This window comes from Rhinolophus ferrumequinum, chromosome 25 (assembly GCF_004115265.2).
Source record: "Rhinolophus ferrumequinum isolate MPI-CBG mRhiFer1 chromosome 25, mRhiFer1_v1.p, whole genome shotgun sequence".
NCBI classification, from domain to species: Eukaryota; Metazoa; Chordata; class Mammalia; order Chiroptera; family Rhinolophidae; genus Rhinolophus; species Rhinolophus ferrumequinum.
This window is the reverse complement of record NC_046308.1, coordinates 23,202,240-23,229,462: the sequence shown is the minus strand read 5'-3', so window position 1 is coordinate 23,229,462 and position 27,223 is coordinate 23,202,240. Positions and strand designations below refer to the sequence as shown.

The 27,223-nt window shown below is 46.5% G+C and overlaps 2 protein-coding genes across 3 annotated transcripts in view; one reads left to right on the top strand and one right to left on the bottom strand.

Annotated features, from left to right (window-relative positions):
- The window catches only part of PI4KA (phosphatidylinositol 4-kinase alpha), a 114,167-nt gene that overhangs the window by 54,079 nt on the left and 32,865 nt on the right, over positions 1-27,223 (top strand). The window contains exons 20-23 of the mRNA XM_033097778.1: positions 18,430-18,538; positions 18,887-19,023; positions 19,206-19,339; positions 22,177-22,259. Of these exons, the coding sequence (XP_032953669.1) occupies positions 18,430-18,538; positions 18,887-19,023; positions 19,206-19,339; positions 22,177-22,259 (463 nt within the window). The remainder of the gene's footprint in view (positions 1-18,429; positions 18,539-18,886; positions 19,024-19,205; positions 19,340-22,176; positions 22,260-27,223) is intronic.
- On the bottom strand, positions 1,579-12,831 carry SERPIND1 (serpin family D member 1). 2 transcript variants are annotated; one of them, XM_033097780.1, is made up of 5 exons: positions 12,687-12,831; positions 8,707-9,602; positions 4,998-5,271; positions 3,137-3,281; positions 1,579-2,434 (listed from the first exon to the last, which is right to left on the bottom strand). In XM_033097780.1, the coding sequence occupies exons 2-5, from the start codon at positions 9,584-9,586 to the stop codon at positions 2,243-2,245; spliced, it is 1,491 nt and encodes a 496-aa protein (XP_032953671.1). In that variant the 5' UTR covers positions 9,587-9,602; positions 12,687-12,831; the 3' UTR covers positions 1,579-2,242. The 2 variants fall into 2 exon arrangements, with proteins under 2 accessions (XP_032953671.1, XP_032953670.1); XM_033097779.1 differs by lacking the exon at positions 12,687-12,831 and adding an exon at positions 10,251-10,464.

Genomic DNA, 27,223 nt, shown 5'->3' with positions numbered 1-27,223 from the left:
ACCTCGCTCTTGCTAAACGCCAAGCATGGATCTAACCCTTTCCAGATATTAACTAATTTAATCCTCACACTAGCTCTGCAAGGTAGGTACTGTTATTATCCCCACTTTGTAGGTGAGGAAAGTGAGGCACAGAACTTGCCTCAAAGTCCAAAAGCTAAATGTCAGAGTCAAGATTCAAACCCAGGCAGCCTGGCCCAGGGTCTGTGCTCTAAATTAATTCTCCACTGATTGAAACATGGGTCAGCTAGTTTCTGAAAGAGTGGGTGTAAATGAATGAAAAGCATGCAGACTGGGGAACCTTGACCTGTGCAGGTGCGGGGTCATGGAGGAGCCTGGGCTGCTCCAGCAGAGGCGGGGCGACCACATTGGAAGTGAGGCTGTTGCCTTTCTGGATAGGGGACAGACATGGCAAAGGGCTAGAGGCAGAGTTTTTTGAGATTCCTGCATTTAGGAATGGGAGGAGTGGGAGGAACCAGCAGCAAGATGAGGAATGTTGGACAAGCACCAGAAAAGAACAGTGTTGAAGCAAATTGAAGAAGGAATCCAAGGAGTGGGTCATCAGCAACCTCAGGTTTCACTGAGAGGTCAAGAGGGTGTGACAAGGAAAGACTTGGCCTCAACCCTTACTGGTCAGTAGGTAGTGCAAGCAGAGTTCCCTGACGCAGGAAGTTGAGAAGGGATTAGGCAGAAAGGGTTAGCAGTCGGAAGCAGGGCCTTGGTTTGAATTCAGGCCTGGGGTGGCTCACTTCCCCTCCATGAGCTTTAGTTTCTTCAGCTGTGAAAAGGAAGTGATAATAGTGCCATCCTCTCAGGGTTGGTGTGAGGTAACCTGGGGACACACACATCACAGTGCCTCCTACGTTGGGGAGTGTCAGGTGCTCCCATTTTGTTGCCCCCATGACTTGGAATTGGTCTCCCTGGGTCAGAAGCCCTGTGTGACAAGACTCCACGCGTGACCCTGGAGTCAAGTCAACCTGCACTTGAACCCTGGTCCCACCACTCACTGCAGTAGCATCTTGGCAAGTTTCAGTGCCCTGCTGAACCTGCTCTTCCTCCTTTGCAGAGAGGGGAAGACAAAACCTCTCCTGCAGGGCTGTGGGGGTTACAGTTAGACAGTTAGACATGTGTTAGTGCACAGGTAGACAGTTAGCCTGTGGGGGTCTCCCCGGCACTGCAGGGGTGCCCGCACTCTTGAATTCTGAGCAGCCTCTTTGGATTCCGTTTGTCTTACCCAGAGAGTGATGAATCCAGAAATTTATTCCTCACGACACCTGCTTTATCAAACCAGACAGACAGGAGCACGTCTGAGGGTCTCCATGCGTCCAGGGATAAAAGCCAAACTGTGTACCCCACATAAAGACTAGCATTTCAGGAATTCCCCAAGCAGCCCCAGCGACACCTGCCTCCCTGACTTAGTAACACTCACCTGGGGATGTGCCCTGAGGTAGCGCATGAGTCACTGTGGAGAATTCAAGTTACTTTGTCTCAACCTCTGTCATTTCTGGGCACATCAGCTGTTTTGAATTTGGCCTTTCATGGTTGTTATTTGAGCTTCAAAAATTAGAATTATAACAGATACACAGTAAAAGTGGTGACATTTATTTATCTCCAGGGTAGAAGGCAAGGCCACATGTACACACTGCCCTCTGGTAGCAGAGGTGACGGCAGGAGTACAAGTAACATTAGCATCAGTTCGGAAGGTTGGGCCTTGCTAGACGTAAGTAAGCCCTAATGCCCCGGGCACCCCTTGAATGTCCCGAGGTGGCTGTTCTCCTAGGCATCGGGAATGGCGCCAGCTGTGCACCATCCTCGGGAAATGTGAGAAATTAGTCATGCTGCTCATTTCTGTGTTCTGTGTTTAGACGAGGGGCCTGGTTGAGAAAGGCCTTGAGTAATAGAGCCAGATGTGCAAGGAGGGGGACTGCAGGGGAAGGAAGTGCCCAGGGAGGCTCTGAGGAAGCGAGAGGTAAGCCAGTCTGTATGTTGCTGCCAGCCTCTGGGTCACAGCTGACAGGCGACAGGTACGTGAACTTCTATGAACTGATGGCGTTGTTCGCTTGCAGAATTGATTGCAGCGAGCTTCTCAGTCGTTGGTAAATTTCTTCTCATATGGGCTTCGATTTCAGAATGGTAGTATACACCACAGAGGTCATAATGCCAGAACATCTCCGTTCTCATGGTTAGAATGGAAACAGAATGACAGCGTGCCCCCAAAACACTTGAGACACCCAGACCGCCACCTTTAAGACTTGGTGGGGTTGGCAACTCTCCCCATGAAGAGCAGGCAGCTGGTGCGGTGCTCATAGACGAGGAACAGGAAGGGGCGGTCAACGGAGAAACGGACTTGGGTGGACAGGGGCATGAACCCCACCGCGGTCACGGCCGCAGCTTGGGTGCCCTCTTCATTCACCGTGATGGTACTTTGGTGCTTGAACTGTTTCAAAATGGAAAGGAAAGTTGTCAGATTCCATCAGTTGGCACACAGAGGGAGAGAAGATATGGTGGAGTCCCATCTCATTCAGAGAAGGGGTCGAAAGACCACATACAAGACACGGACCACAGCTGGTCAGAAGGACCCTTGAAATGCTCTCTAATGACCTGTCAGGGACGGTTGTTGTGCTTAGAGGCTGTGTTGTTTAAACAATGCTTATCTTTGGACTCCCGTATCATAGTTACTCTTGCTGGTGGTCACAGTATGAGCAGCCTGTGAGCCAGGACAGCAGCTGCACCCCAGATCCATCTTACGCTCTGGGCTGCACTGCCAGGGAAAGGATAGGTCCGGATCTGTATGCTATTTGGACTGGTATTCTCTCTTTTTTGTGGAGTGCCTGTCATTGGTGTAAATTGAACATGCTGGTGGTGCCGTGTCTCTGCGTGTATTTAACAGGTCTTGGATGATTTGGCCGGGAGTAGCTATTTCACAAAGGAGCACTCGCTTGCTCTCTCCAGTGTCAGCAGGAATGGGGCTTATCCCCAGGCTGCCCCCCTAGACAAACCACCCTGTCTACTTAGCATCTGGCAGACACAGGGAGAGCAGACCCAGTGCCTGTGACGTGTGAAATCAGGTTGGGTGGGATGGAGGCTTTGCCAGGGCAGACCCTGGGGACAGATGCAAAGGACAGAGGGGAGAAGTTACCAGGTCGATGGTGATTCTCTGGTCTGAGATTCCCGTCATGTTGCTGTTTTTATCTAACAGCTCCGTGACCCCCATCGACTTCAGGGCCTCCACCAGGTTGTAGTTCTTCTCCAGCTTGAATTTAGGCAGCAGCACCTCTCGTGTTCTGGTCAGAGAAGAAAAGGGGCCCAGTTTTATGAACCACAAGTTACAGAAGAATCATGTTTTTTCTTCAGAATTGACATCACACATATTAAAAATCATGTCCCTATCGCTTCTTGGCCTTTTGGCTAAGATCAAGTGTAAAAATCATGTCCCAGTACTATCAGTTGAGGATTTTGGAAAGACCATCCCATTGTAATTCCAGTTTCTGAAAACTGAGGCCCGGTTACTGCTGTGTGGTCATTTCCTCGATACTGTGTGGCTCGAGTCCTATCGTCTAGGACAGCAGCAGAACTGCTCCCGGTTTATGGTTTGAGAGGGTATCTAAAATAGTTCTCTTGTTTAGATCGCTGATTTCAGGCATTCCTTATTTTATTAATTAAGGTGTCAAATATCTGGTCAGTGTGCTTAAAAAAGGCACCCTTCATCTACTAGACAGTGCTAAGCATTCAGTCCTCGCCTCAACTCACTCCATCCTTAACTGGATGAACAGCAGTGCTTTGGGGGCCAAATTCAGTCCTCACAGGGATAAAGAGATGTTCTATACTGTCCCCATTCTCAAGAGCTTGCTTTCCTTTTGGCAAGCCGAGACTCTCATACGTGAAGCAATGAAAACAGATGGTGTGTTACCATCTGACCGACTAGAACAGGTCTGACTCCTGGAGCCATCCAAGAGGGGCTGTGGAGAGGTATTCCTGTGGCCCAGAAGGCCACCCACTGCTGGAGAGGCTGGGGTGCAGGATGGGAGGGGGGCAGGGAGCAGAGCAGGCCAGATGGGCTTTGTCCTACAGGGAGTTTATGAGAAGAACGGGGGTGGAGATGGTGTCGTGGCAATCCTGCTCTGGTGGCTAGTGCTGGGCTGGACTGAGGAATGGAAACGGGCAGGCTGGTTAGCCCTCCCTAAGCTCAGGGTAGAAGTCACGGGCGGTGAGGTTAGGAAGGAGGCAAGTACAGGAGGGACATTTTTAAGGAAAAATTGACAGGGCTTGATGACTAATGGGCTACCTGGGCAAATGCTTTCCTCTAAGAGCCTACTTCTCAGTTGATTGCATTTCTTTGTATTCTTGTCCTGAAAGGAGAGCCATACCCGATTAACTTCTTAAGATGGGCCTAGCCAGTATCCAGTGAAACAGAACTGTGACTTCCCCGTTTTCTGCCATGATCCAATAATAATCTTCACAAATATTTAAAACTTGTAGTTTGGATTATGGAGTAATAAATAATAATAGAGGAAAATCCTGAATGACATGTCCTTAATGAGTTAAGAGGACCTCGAGATTTCTGGGATCGGGGAAGGGTAGAGTTCATCTTTGTTGGACACCTCCCAGTTTCCAGGTACTGTGATGGATGCTTGACATTGCTTTTCTATTTATTTCCCCCAGCAATCCTGGGAAGTTACGGGATGATGCCGCTTTTACAGATAACAAAGCCGGGGCTCAAAGCCACAAAGCGAGTACATGGCAGAGCCAGGATTGCTTCCAAGCTGGCTCTAAGTCACCTGTCCCTAACATCTGAACCTGTCGTTATGGAGCGTAGATGTGTTTCTCACAGGTGCTCTGATTGCCTCTCACTAGCAAGAAATTTGTGCTGAATTAACAGAGTGGGCCACTGTGGCAGTTCTCGGGTATTCTCCCTTTTTCTTAAAATAACCAAAATTCCAGTATTCCTGGGCTCCCCTAGGGTCCTGGAAATCAAAAGAACAAACACTCAACTGAAATACCTGTTTGTCATGCTTTTCTGCCATCTCTCCACCACCTGGGGTGTCAGCTGCGTCTCGAGGGTCTTCATCCCAGACAGCTTGTGTGGGACCACAATTAGCATGCTGATCCCCCCCACGTACTCCAGCTGCAGGACATCGCAGTCCAGCTCCTGGTCGTTTGCCGCCAAGAAGTTTCCCTTGGTCTGCATCATAGAAACCTTGACCACCTCTCGCTCATTCAGCCGGAAGTTGTGGTTGTGGGTCATTTCCATTGGGAATTTATTCACCCAGGATCCTGGAAAGTCAGCAGGAACAGGGCTTTCGTGAAAATGTTCTTTAAGAGCAGTGGTCCTCACGTGTAAGCATACATCAGAAGCCCCTGGAGGGCTTGTTCGAACTACAGGGCCCACCCCCAGAGTCGCTGATCCTGAAAGTCTGGTTTGGGCCAAGCACTTGGATTTCTAACACGTCCCCAGGTGATGCTGATGCCCCTGGTTTGCAGACCACACTTGGAGAACCACTGTTTTAGAGGATTCTAAGGTCAGAAAGCTAACATGCTTGTAGGAGGCATGATAATGGCGGAGAGATAAATAGACTGGAGAGGATTCTGGGTTAGATTCTGCCACTAACTAGTTGTTTGACCCTAGCAAGACACCTAACTTGCCTGGGCCTCTACTTGTCCATCTGTAAAATGAGTAGCTTTGAGCTGCTGGCCAGTCTGTTTTGACGGCGTTTATCCCTCACATGCTACGATTCTGTAGTGACTAGCAAGACGCATTGGCAGCAAGACGCTGTCATCAAGATCTTCACTTCATATTTGGGTGCAGCACTGTGTATCCAGGAAGAGGTACATGACTATTTTAGCTTCAAGATGCTAGTCACTAGTAATGGTGGATGACTGACAGTTGAGAACTGGTGAAGTGTCAGGCATTATTCTAAGCACCTTTCCTGTATTACCTCATTTTCTCCTCCAGCAGCCATATGGAGGTGGATACTTTTCATTATTAGCCCCATTTTACAAATTAGGAAACAGAGGCACAAAAACGCCAAGTAACTTGTTCAAGGTTTCCAGCTGGTGAGTAGACCAGCTGGATGAGATAAGCAGGAACGTCCTTAGGAGGAGGTTTAAACACCACCCGCCTCTGATTGTCGTTAGGTTTCCTCCTTCCTGAGCCGGCCTCGACCCAGGGCTTCTCAGCACTATTGACACTTGGGCAGTTCTGTGTGACAGGCGGCCATCCTATGCATTGTGGGATGCGTAGCAGCATCCCTGGCCTAACTTCTGAAACTGTCCCCTAGGTGCCAGGAGTGCTTCCCCTTTTCCCCCAGGTTGTGACAACCACAGATATTGCCTGACATTTGCCCTGGGAGCAGACTTGTCCCCTGGTTGAGAATCACTGCTCTTCTGGTTCTGCTGGAGCTGTCTTGTGTCTCCCGGGATTCTTTCCTTTGGCTTCCTGTGCTGAGGCCCGACTTCTGTTTTTATTGTGTTTTACAAAATGGGTATAACATTTGAAATGAAAATCAAATTAGTAACAGATTTGGGAGCTAGAGATTAAAATTACTCTTTTAGATTCTACTCTCCTTTAATAAGGAGCCATGAAAGACTGGGCATCACTAGCTTTTCATCTCTCTGATTCCCAGGACTAAATTAAATGACTCTTCCAATATGATGGGAAAAAGAAGCACATGAGTTTGCCACTTCCACACTTTGGTGGGGCACTGGTTACTAAGTTTGGGAGATTATAAACTGGCCATCCTAGCTGTTTCTCCGGGGATGGCTTGCTGCTGTGTGTCTCTACCTGCTCCTGAGAACCTGGACAGCCTAATGCAAAGGCTCTAAGGGACCGGGGGTGCCCCACGGGCGGGCAGGACTGAGAGCTTTGGTGCTGCCCAAATGGCTTCTACTGGCCTCTTCTAAAGTCATTCCTAACAGAAGTTAATTGCTTAAAGAAGTAAAATAAAGGTCACTGGTAGTATCATACATTCTTAATATATAATATTGGAATCCGCAGTTTTACTCCTCCGACCGAGTTCATTGAGATCTAGCCACATGTCACACACTGGCATCACTGTCTCTTGCAGTGCTGCCCACAGCCCTGTCAGAGTAGGTGTTAGCTCCATCAAAGTGAGGAAACTGAGTCACAGAGATGGCAAATGACTTATACCCGAGGCCACACAAATAAGGGGTGGTGAAGCCAAGGCTTACACTACAATTTGCTCACTTCCAAAACTTGTACTGATAACTAGTAGTAAAAAGGATATGTCTCTTTGCATCATATATACAGGTTTACCCCACTATCTGAAAATAGAACAGTCCTCTGAAACCTTTTGTAAGCCGAAATGGTGTAGAGTGAAGAGTACCTGTTTACCTTAACTGAAAGAAATCCAAAGGATTTTCTCTTTTACGAAAAAAACTCTTACTGTACTAATGTAGGTCTTTTGTAAAAGCGAAGCGGTGTAATACAAACTTTCGGAAAACGGGGACACATGTATAGCGTGTGTGTCTGTCTGTCACAAGCCTGTTAGAGCCTCAGCCTTTGATTCCACCCACCGTGAGGCCAGTGTTGTGCCTGACGTGGAGGTAAGCCCAGGGCTCCAGCTCAGCCTCCATACCGCTCCCATGGTCTTGGCTCCTTCAGCCTTATTTTGCCCATCTGGCAGAATGCTTGCCTGGCACAGCTGCTGGAAGGCCTTGGCATAGGCACAGAGCGGTGTATTGGCAGGTTAGGGGGCACTGGCCCCACAGCAGCAGCCAGGAGAGGGCCTCACCTCAGTCCTTTGCCTCTCTGGGCTGCTGTAAAGTGCACTGGAGCTAATTACCCAGGAAGTGTGACTTCCCAGGCCTTGGGGACTGACCCTAGCTAGTGCCCGCTAATTCTTGGTGGCAGAGAGGAGAATGGTTTACATCACAGTGACCAGTTATAATGCTGACCCATTCCTATGTCTGCCCTCGTAGAGTGAAGTAGAGGTTTCTTCTTGTTCAGGTCCCAGTGAGGACATTTTAAAAGAGATCTGAATTTTATAAATCTATGCCCATTTGTTTCTAGGACTCCAGGGGGGGTCCTGTGTGTGTATTGTGAGGGGAGGTATCCTTTTTAAAAAGTGCCTTGGTGCGTGGCCCAGAACAGTTGCTCTAGAAATAATAGTTTATTCCTCTCCACACCTGCTCATTAGTGCAGAAGTGTCCCCAAAAGAGTTGTAAGTGTTAATGTCAGCTACTCGAGCTAAACAGTTTTCAGACACCCTTATTTAGCCTTTCGTCCATATTCCTGCTTACTGATAAATGGGCAAGGAAATGAAAAGAACAAACCCAGGCTGGCCAAATGCTAAAAGGTTTTTGCATTTTTTTCCAATTTAACACAGCGCTAGAGAGGGTCTGCCTGGGGCGACCCTGGCTCTGCCCGTTATTTGCTAGCTGTGCACTTGGAGTGTCATTTTACTTCTTTGTACCTTGGTGGCTCCATCTGTAAAATGAGCCACCAAATGTAACGGCCTCACAAGGTTGTGGTGAAGGTTCAGTGAGTGTAAAGCATGAAGTTAGGACTCAGGAAGCGTCGGCTCCTTCTGTCACCTCATCATGATCTTCCCTGCCCCTGTGAGCTGACCTTATGTCTTGGTTTCCTGGCTAAATCGGAGCTAGAATACAGTATGTGGCATCCAGTCCACCTGTATGCGTCCTAAGAGGGTGTGGCGACTTTGCTTTGAGAGACAGAAAGCTATTTTTTACCTTTAAAGTAGATGCAGTTTAGAATCATCATCTCGGTGGCTGGGTCTATATTCTCCAGAGCGTCCTTGATGAGGCCCTTCGTGAGCTTCAGAATGTGGTTGTTGGTTTTCGATATGAAGACAGGGTCTGAGAAGTCAGCCGCCTGGGCTTCAGCAAAGTAGTATTCTTTTACTTTAGTTTTGAAGTCATCCCGGATTGGAAATTGCTTCTGGACGTAAAGGTCATTGACTGACCGCAGTGTGTACCCAAAATTCCTCCGGAAGAGGCGATGAGTCAGCTTACGGAAGAGATTATGGATGGTCGTGATCTCATACTTGCTGCTGGCATTGACAAAGTCCTTAAATTGCAAAACCGAGTGCACTTGTTCGTGAGTCTCCCCCTGTAGGCCCAAGGAAATCATAGCCATGGCGGTAGAAATGCCCACGGGGGCTATGAAGATGTTGTCAGAAGCTCTGGCCTCCTCTTTCAGTGCCCGGTAGAGGTTGAAAGCAAACTTCGCGTTGAGGATGTTAAGACGCTGGATCCGGCTCTTGCCGGGAAAGAGCTGGAGGATGTTCCCTGCGTTGGCCTCTGACTCTATCTGCGGAACCATGTCGATGATGTCAATGTAGTCGTCGTCTTCACTGAACAGCTTGTCCAGATCCAGATAATCCTCGTCCTCTTCGCCCTCTGCAAGCCAGTCGTTGGTGACGGTGTTTTCCTTGTGGAAGTCAGCAGGGAGAAGGGGCATGCTCAGGTTTCTGCTGGTCACCTGCCCCCATTGGGGATCCGCAGACTGAGAACCTTCGCCTCCTTTCTCAGGCTGACCCACCAGGCCGCTGTTCCCACACACGGATGTTAGGATGAGAGAAACAATGAGGGGTCGGAATGGGCATGTCATTTTGGCAGAGCTGAAGCTGGGAGGGAAAACACGACACATGAGAGACAGCCTGGCAGACCCCACCCCGCCTCTGCAGTGCCCGGGTGGCAGATCCCTGTGGCTTTGACCCAGAAAGATGCCCTGGGAACTCCAGTCCTTAACCGTTTCAGTCTTACGGACTGGAAGAGAATGTGGTGAACATAAACAGATGCTAACATTGTGTGTGGGTTTCATAACCCTGCCTGAGGGATCCATGGGTCCCTAGACGAGAGTCCTGTTTTTAAAAGTTTACGGAACTGTAACCATCTAGAATTGTGGGGGCTCGGGGCCCTGGGGGAGTTTTTTTGGGTTTGTTTGTTTTTTTTTCATTCATTCGCTAAACTTTGTCTCCCATCTCCACACAACGTATTAGGCACTGGAGGCACCAAGGGCTCCCCCACCAGGGTCTCGCCAGCCAGGTGGGGGGCAGACGTGCACTAAAGCAGAGGGCTCTCATGAGGACACCACCAAAGCAGGTGGGGGCGGCAGCACAGAGCCGGGATGTGGCTCTGCCTCCTGCAGTACGAGACAGAGTCAGAGAAGCGTCAGCAAGAGGTGGAACTTGAGTGGAGATGTTGAAAAATATGTATGGGCCAGGCATTCTGAAGAAAAATGTTCTAAAGGTATTTGAGATTTGTGTACTCACATGGAGTTAATTTGCATAAGATTTGGAACTCGTCTGTAATGCAGAGACCCCCTCACGGCCTAGTGAAGTGCATTTGGAGGCTATGAGGCTATGAGGCTTGCTGCGGTGTCCTTCTTCCTCCTCTGTGTATTAGGTGGCTCTCAGTGCTGTCAGGAGGAATTCAACTGCTTCTAGCTTGGAGTTAGAAATAAGCTCAGCAGGCAATGCAGTCTGTGTGCAGGTGATGTCAGAAAGCTCTTTCTAAAGGCCTGAGGGGCACTCCCTTTATTTAAGTAAACAAGATAAGTTTTTAATATGTAACCCGTGGTAAGCGTGTCCTTATCTACTCATCTTCTGCCTGTTCCAAGGAAGGGTTTTACTTGGCTTGTCAAATCAGTTTTGGTGCCAAATGCTTTGTCTTTCCCTTGCTTATTTCCTGGTTATTCATTGCATCCTGGGTAGATGAGCTATTCTTGATGCTTCTGTGTTTCACCAGGACAGTGACAGTAGGTGATTGTAAGGCTGTACAGCATCACTTCTGATCACCCCAGAAAGAGGAGTTGTGACTTAGTAAGCTTGTGGTGTGTGTCGCCATGTCCTGTTAGATATCTGAGGACCAGAATATCTGCTTCCAGTCAAGGCCGGTAAGAGTTACTACTCCTGTTAAGTCACAGTAGGCCTGAAGATGGGGCCGACTGTACGGACACCCCACTTTGACATGCTCTTAGATTGTTGATGTTGACCACAGCAGTGACTCTTGGCGGAACGTCTGCTAGATGCCGGGCGCTATACGAGGAACTTTGTCCATGTAACTTAACTTTGTCCTCGCAGCGTTTTCCATACCAAGACTCTGAGCCTCAATCACTGTAAGGGCGCTGGCTAGATTGGAACCAAGTTGACTGAATCACCCACCTCCCACATGGAGTGCTCTGCCTGTGGGCCGTGGAGCACCAGGGCGTATCCCTCCCCTTAGTCTCCCTGGAGTCTTCTCCTACAGTACTGTTAAACTAATCAGCTCAACTGACGTTCTACTCACAACTGATAGGCTTTTGAATTGCATGTTTTAGAGAGGGAATGTCTATATGGTTTCCGGCTTTGAAAATGTCTGTTGTCTCTCCTCCCCCCACCCCCTCCTCCGCCTGGCACCTAGCTGAGGCTGCAGTGCCGCACACATAACCTGCACGTGAAACAATTTCTAATGTGCGTGCATGGCTGCAGGTAGAACTGGGCCCAGTTTCCAGATAGAATTGGGCATGGGTGTCGAGGGTAAATACACTTTAAAAAGTTAGAAAAGAAGAAAGTCAGCAACTTGGTGGATGTGTCCTTGCTAGGCTGCACTGAAAAGTATCCTCAGATAAAAACAAGGTTAAAAAAAATTAACCCAACTTGAATAAATAAGAGTTCAGGAAAAGGAATGTGAGACCCGATAGGGAGGCCGAGGTGAGGACATTCATGTTTTATCCTGTACTCAGTGTCTTCGGGAGCTTCTTACACCCTGTTCCTGCATTAGATGATGAAAAGCCAAAAATACTTTTCATTATTCCCTTATCAGAGAAAGGCGAAAATATCTCTGATATTTGTATGGATTGAAACTAAGGATCTAAAAGGTAAATCTTCCTGATGTTTTGATATTTCGTATAACAAAAATTATAAGCCACTTTAAAATTATCACTAGGTTGTATATAAATCCAGATTGCTATCTTTGAAGAGAAGCATTATTTCTTAAAGCACTATTTTTTAAATCATTCGAAAGTGTGGTTTTCTGGGAATTCCGTAAGGTGCTTTCTCATGCTGATTGCATGGAGCGGGGTTCGACTTTTTGGTCACACATCAGAGCATGACACCGGGACACTCTTGTCCCTCCTGGCCATTATCTCCAGGCCCAAACAGGGCCGATGAATGGGAGAGAAGTAACTGCCTGAAGTTTTAAAAACCTTTTATGTTGAAATAACTTCAAACTTACAGAAAGTATGGGATAGAGAACAACCCCTGTGTACCCTTTTCCCAGATTCACCAGGTTTTATATTTTAGAACAGTAACTTTATCATTCTCTAGCTCTCTCTCCGTACATATGTGTGTGTGTGTACACACACAGCTACACACATATACCTTTTTCTGAACCAGAGAGTAGGTCCCTTATATTGTGTCCCTCTAATTTGTAATTCTAATATTTCAGGGGAAAATGCCTGAGAACAAGTATATTCTTATCATCACAGCACACTTATCCAGTTCAAATAATTTCATATAGGTGCAATCCTCTCCCCGTCCAATTCCTGTTCTTAGTCCAACTGCAATTGTCCCAATACTGTAACTGACAGAATTTTATAAGCAGGTTAACAAATAAAAACATGTTTCCAGCTTTCGAATGCATAGTTTGATAGAGAAATGCACCAGTTACCCCTCTCTAACTACAAATAAGAATTTATAATTGGCAGAAATGTTAGAAACCAAACTCACCTCTGTGCTTCTGAGAAGTGGCGTTGCAGAGATGAAATCAGCCAAGGTCATCAGCAGGGTTTCAATGTGAACTTTGGTGCTGGGCTGTTGTTGCGTATCTTCCAAAGTAAATATGTCCCAAATCAAACACCACTCAACTAGCTTTGTCAGCACAAAACCCTCCACTGTGTCTTTGATCACTGCTGAGTGACTTGTGATTCCTCGGCTCCAGTTCCGGGATAGCTGATGTTTTGAATGCGTGACTGTCACTGTGTTTTGACATCCGTACGGAAGCAGTCCTCGCTGAAGCCACCACGTTATGGAGATGCTTTTCAGAGCTTGGGGGCTGGATTACTTCAGGGGTCGTAGCTGTGATGCTCCCCTGAAAGTAGAGGCCACTCATCTGCCCTCCAACTATGAATTCTCCCTGTAGGATGATCACAGCATCTGACCTCGCCCTGGTCTCCAGGGCTGACACGGCAGCTAGACAGGTGTCCCCATCCTTCTGTAAGCTTCTTCCTTGGTAGAAAGTGAAGGGGGAGAATGAGATTCATGACTTACGGCGGAGGGAGACCTTGGCGTAGGCCTCTCTTCAGTCAGAGATCAGTGTTTCTCTGCCAGAAGTAGCAGCCTAGCTCTCCCGTGCATTGTATGACATACAGGGTATTACTGAGCTGTGCTCCCAAACTCACAGCCACCTAGGCATTCACAGGAATCTGTGGGGCTGTGATCTTGTTTTTAATTTTGTAATCTAAAACATTATTATAAGAATATTCTGGATTGCCTGGAAGACTGACTTATCAGAGAGCACTGTTCCCTGATTTCAGTACCTTTGAGTGTGTTTGGTAGTGTTGTCACCCAGACCTTGTAAAGTGAGAGTGAGATTTTCAGGGGAATTTGCAGGTGTGCGAGGGGCCTGCAGGGGGCATCTGTGTGCTGCTGCTTATTTTGAGAAGTTGTAGCATGTAAAGGGCTGTCCATTGTGTTCAGGACCCGGAAAGTGTGGTTGTGTCTGGGTCTAGTCTGGCACTCAGCATCTTCCGTCAGATATTTCCTCAGAGCCTTCATCATTCCTACTCAGTACTAACTCTTCAGCATGGGCTCTCTCATGCTGGCTTGGAAAGTCCATTACTTCTGTCAGACTCCTCAGCAGGGCCTGCTAAGCCCTGCACGATCTGCTCCAGGCCAGCTCCCTCATCTCTGAATTGTTTTCTCATGCGATAAGCTCGGCCCCTGGCACTTGCTGTTCTTTCAGCATGGAGCATCTTCCCTCCAGACTGTCATGTGGCTACTGCTCTCTCATTGTTCACGCTCAGCTTCACCGAAGCTACGCTGACTGCCCTGCTAGAAACTGCCCCGTCCCGATCACTGTGTAAATGAGTTCAGAGGGCAGTATTTCATCTTTTTGATGGCTGAGTAGTATTCCATTGTGTATATGCATCCAGTCATTTGTCAAAGGACACCTAGGTTGTTTCCATGTCTGGGCTATTATAAGTAATGCTACTATGAACATAGGGGTACATATATCTTTACAAATAAGTGTTTTCAAAAATTTCAGGTGGATACCCAGAAGAGGGATGGCTGGGTCATATGATAGCTCTGTTAATTTTCTGAGGAAGCTCCATGCTGTTCTCAACAACATGGATGGATTTTGAGAGTATTATGCTAAGGGAAGTTAGTTGATGAAAAAGGGCAAGAACTGTGTGATTTCACCCACATGTAGGACTTAAAACAAAAAGCAACAAACAACAAAAACCAGACTCATAGATACAGGCAATAAAATGGTAGTTACCAGAGGGGAAGGACGAAGAGAGTAAAGGGGATCAAGAGAGTCAAGTTGTATACCTGAAATTTATATAATGTTAGTAACCAATCTTACCCAAATAAATTCCATTTTAAAAATTAAAAAATAAAATAAATGAAAAATAAAATGAGGGCAATAGTTGCAAGTGCTACATAAGGTTGTGGTGAAAATTAAATGAGATAATGAGTGTGTGGAAAGCACAAAGAGTGGCGCCTGGAACACAGTAAATGCTCAGTAAACATTGGTTTCCATCACTTTAAGGAACATAGTTTGTTTATTCGCAGAAAAGATCTAGAAGGAGACACAGCCAACTTCTAACATTGAAAATGGGAGGCAGGTGGAAAGCTTTCATTTTTTACTCTATATACTTCTTTGTTGGAATTTATTTTCCATGAATATTGATTCTTTTTGTTATTTTTAAACCAGTATGCAATGTTCCCTGCATGTCTGTATTTCTGATCATGTAACCCACTGTTGAAAAAACTGGATTTCAACCCTTAATGACACTTTTGGCATTTTTGGATTTGTTCCCCATTAGAGGTGTGTGGTTTGCCCCCACCCCTCGCCACTGTAAAGCACTATCTTCTGTCACACATACTTTTTTTCCCCAGTTCTAAGGCTTCCCTCATAGAAATGTTTTCTAACTTTTTGTTATGAAATTTAAAAATATACAGAGCAGTTGGAAGAATTGAATAATGGACATCCATATGTCAACCATTAGATCAATTACAATTTTGCGTATCTGATTAGTTGTGTGTGTGTTTGGGGTATGTCCAAAGGTGAGTTGCAGAGGATGTTGTAACATCCAATTCACCCTGGGCCCTGAATGGGAAGGTCTCTGCCCTGTTCTGTGCCGCTGTTACACTTGAGAAAATCACCGTCATTCTGTCACAGACCAGGTGTCTAGGCCAAGTCAGATTCCTCCATGACTTCTTTGATAGTTTTTCTGAAAACATCCTGAATCCAGTCAGGCTTCATGCGTTGCATTTGGTTGTTATGTCTCTTTAGACTTTTATCTATTTGAGTCTTCTTTCCCTGACCTTGATCTTGTTCAGAGAGAGCAGGTCAGTTACCTTGTAACCCTTTCATCTAGGCTTTGTCTTTCCTGTCTGGGGGCTAGACAGGACCCTGTTATTATCTTACTACCCTTCTCTAGAATCTCCCAGCTTCTTTCCGTATTTCCCAAAGCATAGGGCTTTTTCCCTGCACAGGGTCCTAACCCCTTGTGGCTGTCCCGTGGTTTTAACTCAGGATGCTTCATAACACAGAGCACTTCTGGGGCCTTTTCTGATTCCACTGTAGTCTTTCCTTTTTGGGGGCCAGCGCCGCTTCAGCTGGCATGATGGTCAATGGGCCAGAAGTCCTCAGTGCAGGGAGAACCCACAGGGCACTTCCAAGCCCAAGTCCTTAGGAGGAAGCCAGGAAGTTTACCTGGTGAGGAGTAGGATCCCAAATCAAAGATGGATTTGTGGGAATCACTTTCCCTCACCTGTGCCAAAACTGCTTTGGACTTCCCAGTCACTTGGAGCCTCTGACCCCATTGGGAGAGAAGCATTCTGGAAGCCTGATCTTTTCCATAACCAAGTTCTCTTTACAAGATACCAGAGCCTCCTAGCCATATAGACCTTGAACACTGAGCCAAAACTGAGGTCTGGGAACTGTCATGCCTCTACCATCACTTGGTACCTCTTCCCTAGCAGGCCAGTCACCTTAAAGACAGTCAGTCCCACAGCTTCTTATTCTTATACCTGCTATCCTTGCCCACTAGCAAGCTGGAAACCCCTCATTACCTGTGCTTTCATGGCAGTTAGGCAGCTACAGGTGTCCTGCCCTGAGATGCTTCCATTCACGGCTGCCCTCCCGTGCTTCTCCACCTCCTCAGCACCTTCCCAGAGAGTCCACCCTGTACCCTCAGGTCTTGACTGACTCCCCGAGGACACAGCATGCTAGTGGCTTTCAAAGCGAAGCAGCTCCTTCCCCCACACAGCATGTGGCCAAGCCCTGGGCCAGCTCCTGTGCCCTCCTGTGATCCTGGAAAAAACATGTCCATGGCAGAACTCTAAGAAGTACAGACAACTTTAAGGCACAGCACTGCAACTCCTGCCAACCCAGCCCCCCAGAAAGAATCATTAATATGCAGTTGGCACTTTCCCCTTCTTTTTCTATGTATGTATATTTGTATACATATATTTTAAATCTATGTCATATTATTTATACATTTTGTATTTTTTTACTTGAAATATTGTGAGTTCTGTGTCACCAAATATTCTTAGAAAATACGATTTTTAATGTACTGTAACTTATTTAAATGCCCCTTTCAGGTGGACATTTAGTATTTTTCTGTTATAACAAATATTACAGCATTTTTGTGCCTAAATCAGATTTTTTTTAAAATTGAGAAATAATTGACATACATAGTTTCAGGTGTACAACATAATGATTTAGTATTTGTATATATTTTAAAATGATCACCACAGTAAGTCTAGTTAACATCCATCTCCATACAGTTACAAGTTAGATTTTTTTTTTTTTTTTTGGATAGATTCCTAAAGATGGGATTTTAGGTAAAACTTTGGGGATATTTAGAATTTTGGTACATATTACCACATTGCTTCCCAGGAAGTGTTGTACCAATTTATAATCCTACCAGCCATGTGTAAAGGGGCCTAGCTCTCTATGCCACTGCCCCCACCAGCTATGGGGGTCATCGTCAGTCCCACCCATGTGTCCCTGGATTGCAGGGTCCCCCTCACTGCAGGTTGATTATCACTGTACAGGGGTTCAACGCCTGCTGGAGGTTCTGTGAGGATCAACTCATCCAATGGACGTTGTGCACAAATTGAGCCATTTCACATACCTAAAGAGCCACTCCCTGCTGCCCACCAAACAGGACACCATCTGGAGCAGGGGTGCAGGTCCTTTAGCCTCTCACTCCTGCCCCTGAGCAGCTCTGCCAGTTACACATACTGGGATGCTACCCAAGATAACTGGTTGCAGAGCTGGGCTGCTGGAAAATATTTTTTTTTCATTAAAGTTTATTGAGGTGACAATTGTTAGTAAAGTTACATAGATTTCCAGGTGTACAATTCTGTATTACATCTATAAATCACATTGTGTGTTCACCACCCAGAGTCAGTTCTCCTTCCATCACCATATATTTGATCCCCTTTACCCTTATCTACCACCCCCTCCCACCTTACCCTCTGGTAACCACTAAACTATTGTCTGTGTCTATGAGTTTTTGTTTCTCGTTTGTTTGTCTTGTTCTTTTTTTGGTTTTGGTTCATATACCACATATCAGTGAAATCATACAGTTCTCTGCTTTTTCTGTCTTATTTCGCTTAGCATTATATTCTCAAGATCCATACATGTTGTCACAAATGGTCCTATTTCATCTTTTCTTACTGCCGAATAGTATTCCATGCTGGAAAAGATTTAAAGACCATTTTTCGACCCGCCAGATTCCTCATGCTCTCAGTCTCTCCATCCATGCCTGTATCTGAACCCCAGCCCCAGTTCATGGTAGCCATCCCCTGAGCACGCCATGCCTGCCACAGTCCCAGGCTGTGGGCCTGATGCCGGACAGGCTGCTAAGGTTTCCTCGCGTGGTAACATCCAAGTCCATGCCACCTTCTCTGGGCCTCCTCCGTACTGTGATGGCTTACCTGCCTCCACACTAGGCAGAGGGCCTTGGAGTGTATGAACAGGGCTTTGTACAACTCCCCGGTGCAGTGCCTGGGGCACATTAGTCACTCAATAAATGTTTGCCGAATGAATGCACATTTACTGGGGAACTTACCGAGAAGTTGGTCACTGCTCAGTGTGCCTTTTCTTACCCATCTGACTGATTCCCCCGAGAATGCTCTTAGACAATGGATACGTGGTTGATTTCGTATCTGTAGGTTTTAGGGTTTCTTGACCAAGTAACCTTCTTTTCTCCCTCTCCCCTTGGCACATCAGCTGACCCGCCGGTTGCCGCCCATCAAGGAAGCTAAGCCACGGTTGCAGAAGCTCTTCCGGGACTTCTGGCTCTATTCCGTACTAATGGGATTCGCCGAGGAGGGGTCAGGTAGGGGCGTATCCGCTCTGCTGGGGGAGACAGTGCAGAGTGAAAACAAAGGGGAGGTAGGACACGACCCTAAGTATGAATGTGCTTATTCGAAATTAATCCAAATGCAGCTGCTGCTTCCTACACGTGTTTGCAAATGTTACTTCCCAGATGTGGTGTAGGGTTCTGAGAATACCACATACCTTAGGAAAAACCTGCCCAAGTTAGGAAACAGACTTGTTTCTGTGCCCCATTTTTGGGAATAATTGGCTCAAACAAAGGACCCACGATTCTAGAAATTGTCAACATCGACCCCACTGCAGTGCTTCCCGGCCAGGGCAGTCATCTCACTCGTGCGCTCTCTTTCAGGACTCTGGCCAGAAGAATGGTACGAGGGGGTCTGTGAAATAGCCACCAAGTCCCCCCTGCTCACTTTTCCCAGCAAAGAGCCGCTGCGGTCTGTCCTCCAGTACAACTCAGCCATGAAAAACGACACGGTCACCCCCGTAAGGATTCTCGCCCTCCCAAGGACAGATGATGCAGCGCAGGGGTTCTGCTGAGTTCTTCTGAACACGAGAACAGATCCTTTCATTGTCCTTGTTAGCCACTGGGGTCCGTGTCTCCCGGGGGAGGGCCGTCTGCCCCTCTGGGTCCCCAGGGGAGTTCTCAAGTGTTCGTTTCCCTCTAGGCCGAACTGAGTGAGCTGCGCAGCACCATCATCAACCTGCTGGACCCTGCCCCCGAAGTGTCCGCCCTCATCAACAAGCTGGACTTCGCCATGTCCACCTACCTCTTGTCTGTTTATCGGCTGGAGTATATGAGGTATACACGCCTTCACCTCCCCACACATCCATCTGAGCGGATTGACGTTTTTGTGCATGGGACTTCTTTCAGTTCCTCCCAAGACATGCAAGCTTTCTTAAAAACGAACAGAAAACACCCTCCGCTTTTCTTGTCTGTTCCTCTTCCTGAGCACCAAACACCATTTCTAATAACACAGTAACCTCTGTTATCTTTGCCTCATAGGGAATAGGCTTCTGAGCCATCACAATGGATGTTGCAAAACTCAGTCCACTGACTGGACAAGAGCCCGGTTAGGAACCAGCCCTCACTGAGAATGTTCTAAGGCCCTGAGAATGTTGTAAGGCTGGCTTCCAGGACCACAGTGGAATGCAAACAGGAAGTAGGAAGTGGCCAAAACAATCTCACAGGTGGCCCGACGCACAGAATGCATCTGTAACCACAGCAGACCTAACAGCTATAATAATTGTCCATAATCTGTAATGGTCATCATGACAATACCAGTATTAACATGGACTGAGAGCTTATGTCAGGTCAGGCCTGCCCTAAGCTACACATACTGACATGCTCTCCAACAACCCTGTGAGGTAGGCACTCTCACATACCCATTTTACAGATGAGGAAACTAAGACTGAGTAGTTAAGTAAGTTGCCCAACATAACAATCCCTGATTTAGATTGAAACGCAAATAGTCTCTTAGGCACTGTGCCATGCTGCCTCTCCCAAAAATAATCTGGAAGAAGCAGCCAGGACGATCAGAGTCCTGCCTATGGCTGCCAGTGTGAATGCTACAGACCCACCATACTAAGGCCTGAGGCACTCTGGGCTGCAGCCAAATACATAAGCTAAAAAATGATGTGTTCCTGTCACCAAAAAAGGTCATTTTACACTTAGCCTGTTTGTTTAAGTTACAGGATGGGTGCAGTTAGTTGTAGAATAATGTTTTTCTCAAATGGTTTGAAAAAGTATTCTTAAAATGAGTGATATTTGGAAAACACCACTATTTTAACCCCCTTTGGTGTCACAGAACCCTCTTTGTAAAAGAAATCTTACTTGGAAGCTCAACATGTAAAATAGATTAAGGCTGTTTGGGGTGGGTGTGAACCCCCACCCTCCCTCTCAGTCCCCTTCTCCTTGCTTCTTGCAGCCCCAGGACTCTGAAACAGAGCAGAATTTGAAAGCTAGTGACCCATTCTCCCCTGAGTCCCACAGATCTAAGGGAGTTTTGACTTTCTTTTCATTTTTTCATTATAATTTTTTTTCAGTTATAAAAATTTGAGAACATTACACAAAAACTTATAAATAAGTAGAGGGGGGAAAAAAACACTTATCTCACCACTATCCGCTGTAGCATGTTAATACAGTTCTTTCTAGTTTTTTTTTTATATATATAGAATACATTTTCAAAGAAAAACAAAACAAGACAGACCAAAATAGAGCAAAAACCTATTAATCCTGTCGTGTGGCTATAAGAGCCCCCTCTCAGCCTCATGTGCTTGCCTACAGGGCTGTCTCCCGCTTCCCCACAAGTGTACCTGTGAATGTTTTGTTTGTTTGTTTGTTTTTATTAGGGAACAGTGTGTTTTTCCAGGACCCATCAGCTCTAGGTCAAGTCGTCGTTTTCAATCTAGTTTTGGAGGGCGCAGCTCACTGGTCATGTAGGAATTGAACCAGCAACCTTGGTGTTATGAGCACTGCGCTCTTACCATCTGAGCCAACCTGCCGCCCTGTGCCTGTGAATGTTGTTCTCAGACTCTCAGGACAGGCTGTTGAGTTGGCTGGTAAAAGAAGGCTTGTAAAGGGTCAGCCTGCAGCAGCTCCCATAGACCCAGCTCCTACCCTGGGCTGCCTGCCAGTCCCTGAGAGCACTCTGTTAGCTTGAAGAAGCCACCCTGAAGCCTTTCTTAAAGAACCTGGCTTGCATTCCCAGCCACTGGTTATCGGGAGAACTTTAAAACAACAAACTGGAAAATGTGAGAAGTTACGTTAAAGCTGTGTGCACATGAGCACTCAAGACCGCATGTGCCCAAAGCCACCGAGCCTGGCCCCCTGAAGCTTAACTCTCAAAAAGTGGGTGCAGGAGCCCATGGACACACTGAGGAGTGCTAGCCAAAGTGTGTGCCTGCATTGTCCCTATGGAGCCCTCCATAGGGACTGTGGTTCAAGCTCATGCCTTTCTTTTCCTTCTCTTCCTTTCCCCCAAGGTTAAAGATGTTTTTCGCTCTAAAAGTAAAAATGTTCATGGTGCATAACATAAAAAAGAGAAGAAAAACATTGGGATGATACAGAAGAGGCTAAAGATGAAAATAGACAAGCCTCACTTTCCTAGCCCGGAATCCAGAGACGCCCACTGTTGATAGTCTCTTACTTTCCCTTCTAGAAGTCTTCTGTGCATATGCAAGCATGTGTGTCCCACATGTACACAAGGCACATGGAGTCCTTTGGGAAACCCGTTTCCCCCTGCACCTTGCTCTTTTCACCTAACAGTTCATCTTGGATGCTTTTCTGTAGCAGCACATACAGAGTTACCTCTCGCTTTGGTGGATGCATAATGTGCCATCGGATGGTTGTACTTTGGTTTATCTGACCAGTGTTCTATTGATGGACAGTCAGTGCTATTAGGGGAATCCGTACATAACCCTTAAGATACATCGCTAGTGGTGGGTCACTGTGTGGAAATTATGCATTTGTCATGTTCGGTGGGTGGGCATCACCCTCCAGAAAGTCCATGCCAGTGTATGCCCCTCTGAATGGCATAGGGCATCTGTTCCTGATAGCCTATTTCTGGGCAGTATCAAGGCTATGATGGGGAGTGCCTAGAGTTTTCACAATTTACTCAAAACTGTTCTCCTTATTAGGGTTCTGCGCTCAACAGGTCCTGACCGCTTCCAGGTCATGTTCTGCTACTTTGAGGATAAAGCTATTCAGAAAGACAAGTCTGGTAAGTTTATGATTGTGGTATTCTCATGATGAATTGAGCTTTGATAGTATAAAAATGAATGCTACTCCCTGTTTTCTGACTGTGGAGAAAATAGTTTTATGAAGCTGCATACTACATTGGAAAAAATCAGTATAAAACATATCACCTTAGAAAAAATGACATATCTTTCTGGCTCTGCCACTGCTGCAAGAAGCCTGAGAGGTAAAGGAGTGTCACTTTTGCCACCATCAGTGCTCAAGTGTGTCCCAGCCCCCACATTTCGGTCCCTAATACTGTCCTCTGCTAAAAGGATCCTGGCCTCCTCGGCTGGTTGTTGACGGACCTGGAGCATCTTGTTGCCGGGGAGCACTCATGCCTTTTAATGTCTGGAGCAGACTGAGACGACCAAGAACCAATTGAAAGGGACTCCCAGTGGACAAATTACCTCAATTGGAACATGCATACAATATTTTATTGTGCTTAAAAGGGGCAAATATACTAGGATATGTATGTGTACTTTTTTCTTCCATTAAGTATTTGTGAAGTAGAGACATGTTATTTCTTTGGGAGTCGGGAACGAGTCACACAGTCCATGGAAGAGGTTGGTACCTGGTCTCAGAGAGGGACCAGGTAAAAAGGGCACCCAGCAGGTGATGAGCAGAGGCATCCTGCCAAGTAGCCAGTTAAAGATGCTCCATTAGCCAAGGCCTCCAGAGAGAGTTGGTGTGGCACAGTCCCCATTCCTCAGCATGAGGGGCTCCTTGGTAGTCCTGCTAGTTATGAGAAGACCCTGGTCAGGATCACAAATGTGTCCAGTGATGCCATCAGGCCAGGCCAGGATGTCAGTGCAGCAGGTCAGGACTTGTGGGCCGTATCTAATTTAAGGGCTGCATTATTCCTGGAAAAGTTTCCAACTTACGAAAATTTATATAAAACACAAAGATTCACAAAATCCCGTGATGCACATGTCCTCAGACCCTCTGTGCACAGAGGGTCTCAGGTAGCCCAGTCCCAACTAAGAGGAGCAGACTCATAGGAAGACAGAAACATAATTGAATCCCTTAGATGGTGTAAAAATATTACAATTACCGAAACCCTAGTGAGGCAAACCTAAGAATAGGAATAAAAATAAGAAGAGAGGGCTGGCCCGGGCGCTCAGGTGGCTGTGCTCCTAAGGTGAGGTCACCAGTTCAATTCCCACATGGGCCAGTGAGCTGCGCCCTCTACAGCTAAGACTGTGAACAATGGTTCTCCCTGGAGCTGGGCTGCCGTGAGCTGCTGTGGGCTACGGTGTGCTGCCATGAGTGGCCAGTGGCCAGCGTGAGTGGCTGGCAGCCAGCGAGAGCTGCCCTGAGCTGCTCGGACCGGCGACCGACGGCTTCAGCAGGGGAGGCGGGGGAGCGCAAGGCTCATAACACCAGCATGGGCCAGGGAGCTGTGTCCTACACAACTAGACTGAGAAACAACAGCTTGAACCGGAGGCAGAAGAAGGGGAAAAAAGGAAAAATAAAATAAGAGATTAAAATAAAGGCAGCAAAGGAAAAGAATGCATAGTATAGGCACTGTTTGGCCAATTTTAGTATAAGGGCACTAATAAGTTTTAGCATTATATTGGTCTGTGTGCTGATTTATAAGGTGTTTAAAAATTTTAGAGACTGAAATATTAGACCTATGTTTTAAGTGCTTAGAAGATGATTAATTTTGTAGTTGTGCTGAAATGCTTAGAATTTTGTAGGCTAGATCCACACATTTGTATTAACTGTGTGGGTAAATATTTCGAGGAATGCTGATTGGTAATTCTTTTTTTTTTGACTTTGTGCTTTTTTTTTTTTTTTTTTTTAATTGAGGAACAGCGTGTTTCTCCAGGGCCCATCAGCTCCAAGTCGTTGTCCTTCAGTCTAGTTGTGGAGGGCTCAGTTCACTGGCCCATGTAGGAATCAAACTGGCAACCCCGTTGTTCAGAGCCGGCATTCTAACCACCTGAGCCATCCGGCCGCCCTGATAATTCTTAAGATTCATAAATTTAGTATTAATGAAGTACAGTTGGTCTTGAAGAGTCCTTTCCATCCCAGAAGCCATTGGCACACCGAAGAATCTATGAACTTGTTCTTGCCAATGGAGAACTAATCCCCAGATACTTCTGGGACCATTGTTTCCTTTTGTTGAAAAGTCGGTCCTTGAAGAAATCGTTTTTAAAAAACCACCTCAGGAACTCTGAGATGCTTCTTCATGTAAGACTCCCAACAAGTCCTTTGCAGGGTACTTCACATACCTGCACAACAGTCAGAAAATTAGGTGCACGAATTTATTTTTGCAGTTGGGAACCCTGGTTGGCAAAGAAAGAGGGTGTGAGAGTTCTGGAAGCTCCCTCTACTGGCAGTGAGGGGAAAGACTGGAGTGAGGAGGAGCCCATTGGAGACCAGGGCGGAAGGTACAGACATTTTCTATGGAAGGAAGCCTCTCCCACTAGAGGTGCAGGGTATGGGAGAGGGGAGCCCCACACTCAGAGGATCTCACACACGTGCCCCAGGACCACTTGGGGTGTAGTAGAGATGCCGTTAACCACAGGCTGAGCTGCTCATTGATTTGCTCCCCTTGTCCATTCACCCAGCGTTGGGTTATTTAGCGGCTATTTTGTACTAAGTTTTGTTCTGGACAGTTGGGTCACCCTAAGAATCTTTGGTTCTACGAGGGAGATAAAGCAAGAAAAAACAGACTGCCAACCCCTAGGGGCCTAAGAACTTACCACATTTCTCCAGACTCTTAATGAGAATATCTACAGAATGAATCAGATACATTTCTGAAGCTAGATGTCTCCCCTTTCATTCTTGCCTGAGCTGTTTTTCTGTTGCTTTGTTATAAGAGGAAATTCAATTGCACTGGGGACCGATTTGCTCTTCACGGACACTTTTAATTTTCACAATACACTGTACTCTTCCACATGATTTCAAATGGATTATTGTTTTTGTTCTGAGTATGGTACTTAGGTTAAGCCAATAAACGTGCACCATTGAGTTTATTTCCCCCTTGCTTTTCCCTCCTAAAACATGAGAGGTAGGAAGGAAGTGACATGTGTTATTCATGAATTTTCAGAGAGAGTTTATATGAACCATCTACCAGCCCCCATAGGGGAGTGCCGGCGCCTCCTCTGGGCAGGTGTAAGCCAAGCCTCGGTGTGTTCCTACAGTGCGGGAAGGTGAGGGCAGGAGTCTGCTGCTTGCCTGCCAGCTGCCCAGTTACTCAGTACAGGCAGACCGCGGAGATACTGTGAGTTCGGTTCCAGACCACGGCAATAAAGCAAGTCTTGCGTTTAAGCAAGTCATCACCGTTTTTGCTGGTGGGGGGGCCTTGCCTTCAATTTATAAAACATACAACATCTGAAGTGCAGTAAAGCAAAGTGCAGTAAAACAAGGTCTGCCTGTACACTGGTAATGCAGAGCTAACCTGCAGTTCCAAAGGAGAGTGGCTTTTCTAAAGCAAATATATTCTTAGATGCTACTACATGATAATGATTGGCGTCTGACCACTATCTGATTGTTATTTATCTTAGAAATAACAGCCTTGGAAAGCAGCCTCTGCTAGTCTTAGGCATCTGCCCAGGTCACACTAATCACATTTCATATTTCTGAGAGCTGTTGTGGCCTGTTTATCATCATAAACACATATGAGATGCCTCTTTATGTTTCAGGCTCCGTGTGGGGCATTGGTGCAGAGGTGCAGCGCCTGCCTACTCTCTGTCCTGCGGGCCTTGCAGCCCTGTCATTTAGCCATCCTAGTTAAAGACACTGGAGAAGTGGGACAGTATTGTGCAGGACGAGTGGGCATTTTAATAGTTTTTTTCTCAGTGATTCTCACAGTGTGCTGTTGCTTTTTAAAAATCTGCTTTGTACCCCAGTAGCAATGAGCACACCCAGTGCCCAGATCTTGGTTTCCATATACCATTCATTCTTCAGTAAAAGGAACCAGGGCTCCACGAAGAAATGGTTGATTCTAGGGAGGGCTGAGGAGGGAAAATACAAGATGAGCCTGGGGCACCTTGTAGTAGTGCTAGAAGGTAAAGTCATATTTAAAAAAAAAAAAAAGAACAAGAACAAGAACAAGAGGAAGAGAAAGAGAAGAGGAAGAAGGAAAAGAAGAAGAAGAAGAGCAGGAGGAGGGAGGAGGAGGAGGAGAAGAAGGAGGAAGAAGGAAGGAAGGAAGGAGAGAGAGAGAGAAAAGAGAAGAAGAACGAAAGGAGACGGAGAAAGTTATAAGGACACAGGAGCCAACCTGAAAAAGCTCAAAGTGGCCAAAGCTGGAACAATTGGAGCAACAAAATAAATACAGTATTGGGTTATAACCTAATAGATAAAATAAATATCCATGAGTCCATGATGATTAGATGATTGAAAAATTAAAACATGAGAGATAAGGGACAAAACTTTCTCATAAAGTTCCAATTACTAAAAGAAAGAATGAGGAAGGCAGCAAATTCCAACGGGAAGTACAGTAACTGCTGCGGCAGAACCCACTGAGAAGTGCTGAATTAGTGGGCAAGATTTTAAAGAGAAATGGCCTATCTGCATAACCTCAAAGTTATCTTCCCCAAAGTATTTCTCAGTTACTGTGGTAGTTTTAACTTATGTCTACAGAGTCTCTTAAGGAGATGGTACTTGATTCCTCACCCGAGTGTGGACTGGACTCAATGACTCACTTCTAAAGAGTAGACTATGGGAAGGGAGAAATAGTAACTGGACAGTGGGAAACCTGGCAGACACCGCTGTACACAAGTGATCAAGGCCAACACACCAGTGGTAGGAGATACTGGTTTCACACCCCCTGATACGATGCGACAAGAAGGGCACTTCACCTCTGTGTCGTTTTCCCTGAAGTCCTATAACCTCAGTCTAATCATGAGCAAGCATCAGACAAACCTAAACTAAGGGACATCCCACAAAGGACCTGTGCTCTTCAGTGTCAAGGTCATGCAAGACAAGAACAGACTG